Source organism: Zea mays, chromosome 10, assembly GCF_902167145.1.
Source record: "Zea mays cultivar B73 chromosome 10, Zm-B73-REFERENCE-NAM-5.0, whole genome shotgun sequence".
Lineage (NCBI taxonomy): Eukaryota > Viridiplantae > Streptophyta > Magnoliopsida > Poales > Poaceae > Zea > Zea mays.
The window spans coordinates 151734293-151739178 of NC_050105.1; the positions used below are offsets into that span (position 1 = coordinate 151734293).

At 47.9% G+C, this 4886-nt stretch overlaps 1 protein-coding gene across 1 annotated transcript; it reads left to right on the forward strand.

Moving 5' to 3' along the window:
• Window positions 1-2082: 2082 nt before the first annotated feature.
• Window positions 2083-4660, forward strand: LOC103642224 (30S ribosomal protein S17, chloroplastic-like). Its single transcript, XM_020545975.1, has one exon. It carries the CDS (start codon window positions 3690-3692, stop codon window positions 4086-4088), a length of 399 nt encoding a protein of 132 aa, XP_020401564.1. The 5' UTR covers window positions 2083-3689; the 3' UTR covers window positions 4089-4660.
• Window positions 4661-4886: the final 226 nt, after the last annotated feature.

The following is a 4886-nucleotide window of genomic DNA, read 5'->3' on the forward strand; positions in this document are numbered from 1 at the left end:
ACTCTCTTTATGGCTCATCAAGTGTGTTTGACTTAGAGATAGGAAATTGAGGTTGATTTGCAAAAACAAAACCAAGTGGTGGCAAAGAATGATCCAAATATGCCAAATTTGATTCAAAACAAATCTGTGTTCTTATTTGCATTGATGTTGCACATCTTTGTATTGCTCTTGTTGTGTTGGCATAAATCACCAAAAAGGGGGAGATTGAAAGGGAAATGTGCCCTTGGGCCATTTCTAAGTATTTTGGTGATTGAGTGCCAACACAAGTGGTCATGTGTTAATCTATGCCAAATCATGGACAAGTGAAAATCAACATAAAGGTATGTTTCTAAGACTTAGTACTTTGTTTTAAGGACTAATGTATTGTGTCTAATTACTGGAAACAGGAGAAATCAATTTGGAAAAGAGATGGCTTTGTTCAGCCAAAGACAGTTCAGTCTGCGTGCACCGGACAGTGTCCGGTGTGCCAGGCTAGCTCTGGTGAAAAGGCTGCTCTCGGGAATTCGTCGGCGGCGTACGGCTATAATTCACCGGACTGTCCGGTGGTGCACCGGACTGTCCGGTGAGCCAACGGTCGACCGAGCCAACGGTCGGCCGCGCAATCTGCGCGTGATGCGTGGCCGGCCCAATGGTCTGAAGGGGGCACCGGACTGTCCGGTGTGCACCGGACAGTGTCCGGTGCGCCAACGGCTCCAAAACGCCAACGGTCGGCTGCGCCAAAACAGGAAAGAAATCCGCACCGGACAGTGTCCGGTGGTACACCGGACTGTCCGGTGCGCCAGGCGATAGAAGGCAAGAATTGCCTTCCTGGAATGCTCTCAACGGCTCCTAGCTGCCTTGGGGCTATAAAAGGGACCCCTAGGCGCATGGAGGAGTACACCAAGCATTCTCTAAGCATCCCTAAGCACCAAGACTCCAATTCCGCGCATTTGATTCTTTGTGATAGCAACTAGAGCTCCATTTGAGTAGAGAACTCTTCGGGTTGTGTTGTGAGCTCGAGTTGTGACTTGTGTGCGTGTTTGTGCTCTAATTTTGTGTCTTGTGTGCGTTGCTCATCCCATCCTTACTTCCGTGCTTCTTTGTGAACATCAAATTGTAAGGGCGAGAGGCTCCAAGTTGTGGAGATTCCTCGCAAACGGGGTATAGTGAAACAAAGCAAAACACCGTGGTATTCAAGTGGGTCTTTGGACCGCTTGAGAGGTGTTGAGTGCAACCCTCGTCCATTGGGACGCCACAACGTGGAGTAGGCAAGTGTTGGACTTGGCCGAACCACGGGATAAACCACTGTGCCTCTCTGTGTTGACCTTCTTATGGTTATTGTGTTTTGCAAGAACTCCTCTCTAGCCACTTGGATTTATTGTGCTAACTCCTAATCAAGTTTTGTGGCATTAAGTTTCAAGTTTGTACATGATCACCTATTCAGCCCCCTCTAGGTGCTCTCAGTCACTAATACCCCACAAGGATCACCACACAAGTAGGTGTCTCTTGCTAGCTTTACAAAACACTTAGAAAGATTAGAGTGAGAAGAAGAAAGCAATCCAAGCAACAAGAGCAACAAAAGAAACACAAATCACCATATCTCAAGTCACTAAGCACTTGATTTGGTTTTGGAGCTTGGAGAGGATTTGATGCTTTGATTGTGTCTTAGTGTATGCTTTTGCTCTAGTATTGAATGAGAAGGTTGAAAAGCTTGGATTGCTTGAATTGTGGTGGTTGAGGGTATTTATAGCCCCAACCACTATTCCAACCGTTGTTGTCAATGGGCACACCGGACAGTCCGGTGGTGCACCGGACACTGCACTGTTAATTTTCTGGTGTGTGCCACGTCAATCGACCGTTAGGGTTTGGAGCTGTTGGTCGTTGAAGTTTTATGTCCTCTTGCGGCACCGGACAGTCCGGTGGCGCACCGGACAGTCCAGCGCGTTCTGACTTTGCAGACTGACTTTTGACTTCTGCTCTGTTGACTGCGCTGCAGTCAGTGCAGTCGACCGTTGGGTGAAGTTTACCGTTGCTCCGTTGGCTCACCAGACAGTCTGGTGAATTATAGTGGAATGGCTCTGAGAAAACCCGAGAGCGGTCAATTCGTGAGGTGTGTTGGCCTGCGCACCGGACAGTGTCTGGTGCGCCACTAGCTGCACCAAATCTTGTTTACTCCAAACTTTGTAGAATTCCCTCAATTCTTTTTCTTTGCATGTTAATGTTGAACTTGATGCACCTGAGAAAAATAGCAACTAGACAAACTAGTTAGTCCATATGGTTTGTGATGGACATCAAACACCAAAATCAATTATAGGAAATGGTTAAGCCCATTTCCCTTTCAACATCATTCCCATTGACAATCGGCTTTCCTCCAAATACCATGTTGTTTGTGCTAATATACACAAGCCTTCTGACACCTTGCTCATGGCAAGCGTTCAGTACATTGGAGGTCCCATTGATATTGACCTCATCAGATCTCTTAGTCTACAACATTTCCTTCCCTGACATGCCATAAGAAGCAAGGTGAAAAACACAATCCACTCCACGGAAAGCCCTCCACACATCATCCTTCTTTCTTATGTCCCCTACGAAACAAGGCCTTAAGAAACTGATGAATCATTCCACAAGCTATATATTGGTAACCAGTTGCATTAAACACAAAGAAACAGAAGGTAACATGGTGATTGCATGTAAAACATGTACAGAAACAACTATGCAAGAGACACCAACTATTTAATTAGATACATAGATACACAAAAACAACTATGCAAGGGACTCCATCATGCACACCACTACCGAATGTCAATAGAAAACCAGAAATCCCCAAGATCACAAACGCTGATCAGGCCTTACCCCTTAGACAGAAACTGCTCACGAGCGTCTAAACATGAGGTGGTTGCGGTACACCGACCCTGGCTAAGCGTGAGGGGGCACATCTCCTCATGCTCTGGGGAGGGGGCAGATCTCCGCGTTCATCAGCGAGGCAGCAGGTGAGGGCGCTGGAATGCTAGGCGTCAGGATCCTTGTGCTTTGTCGCCATTGCTGGCTCAGCAAGGCAGCGGGTGTGGGGTTACGAGGTTTGGGCCGGATTATTGATGGGTAGGCATGGATCTACCCGGTATTTGATGGGGCAGGCGAGGGCGACCATCTCGGAGGCCATCGGGTGCCGATGGAAGGGGATGGCGGGGAGCGTGGCGAGGATGGCGTGGGAGGTCTCGTGCCGCCCAGATCGACGGAGAACCGGGTGGATCCCCTCGGGCACCGATGGAAGGGGATGGCGGGGAGCATGGCGAGGATGGCGGGACATGAGCACAACACAGGGGCGATGATGGCGGGGCGTCGACGGAGATTTTCCTAGGATTGCGCTAGGGGTTCACCGCGAGGATTTGTTGGCGAGGCGTCGGCAAAAGTGCGTCGTGCACAAGGATTTGGGGGCGAGGCGGGTTTGGGGGAATGATGAGCAAAAGCACGAGGGGAGGACAGGCGCGGGGCATAATCGTGGTGCACGTGTGGACGACTATAATAGGATTATATAGAGTAGCAGGAAAAAACAGATGGTCCAAACGCGAGCGAGAGAGACCAACCGGACAAAGGAAACGTCGCTGCACCGGAGCGCTACAATATAACCCCAACACAACACGAACAAACTAACCTTATCGGTTTATCTATCTTTCTATCCACATTCCCATCTGAGATAGGAGAGGGCAAGGATGCTGCTCCTGAGTTCCCCCTTCGTGTCCGTGTCGCCGCCGCCGCCGCCGCTCATCTCCCATGGCGCTCGCCCGGCGCTGCGGATCGAGGCGGTCAGGCAGCTGACGAGGCGGGTGGTGACGACCAAGGCGGACAAGACGATCGGGGTGGAGGTGGTGCACCTGGCTCCACACCCCAAGTACAAGCGCCGGGAGCGCATCAAGAAGAAGTACCAAGCGCACGACCCCGACAACCAGTTCAAGGTCGGCGACGTCGTCGAGCTCCAACCCTCCTGTCCCATCTCCAAGACCAAGCACTTCCTCGCCATCCCGCTCCCGCCCCGTGACACTCGCCGCAAGTCTCAGCTCCTACCGCCGCTCCAGTCCGACGACAGCCAGGAGTCATCCTTGCGAGAGTGATTGATTGCTGCCTGCCTATGGCTTCGTCGTAAGGTACCAGCTCCTCTCCATCAGAGGTGCTGCTTCCCAATTCCAAATGTGAATCCATGTGTGTTTTTGTCAGACTGTTTTCTTTTCGATCAAAGGCTTTAGCCCAATTTCATCCGAAATAGTTGTTGCCCTTGTTGGAACCGATCCATGGATATAGCTGCATATTCCCATTCTGATGTCGTGTGTTCTATTGAAATGCTTATTTTGCCTAATATACTTAATTTAGATTTTTCGAGAAATCGGTTAATCACTAAAGATGCATGGGTTAGGGTTTAGGGTAAACCCAAATAAATAAATGACCAGTATCTTATTAAGGGCATGTTCATTTCACCCCCACTCCATTAATGTGTTCGTTGGTGAGATGTGGGCCATCCAGCCTGTAACACCCACTTTAAAAGAAAAGTCTAGAAAGAGAAATTATATTACCTTATATCTATATGTGTTATCTATGTTTCTCATTTCGTGTGAGCACCACAATTAAACAAATAAATAGTTAAGAAAAGACACTCAAATAATACATGCATCATGCTGGTATTTTATTTTGTGTGCATTTTGTGACAACATAGAATAATGTGAAAAGAAATATATTAATGCCCAAATGGGAATTTAAGGTCTAAAGGAAATTCTAGGGTTTGAGAAAGGAGAAGGAAAATATTATATAAAGAAAATAAATATGTAAATAAACCTATTCATTTTATATTAGTATTTGAAAATTATGCATTTAGACCCAAGGTGAAACTCACAACAATATTTGAATTCAAATTTGAA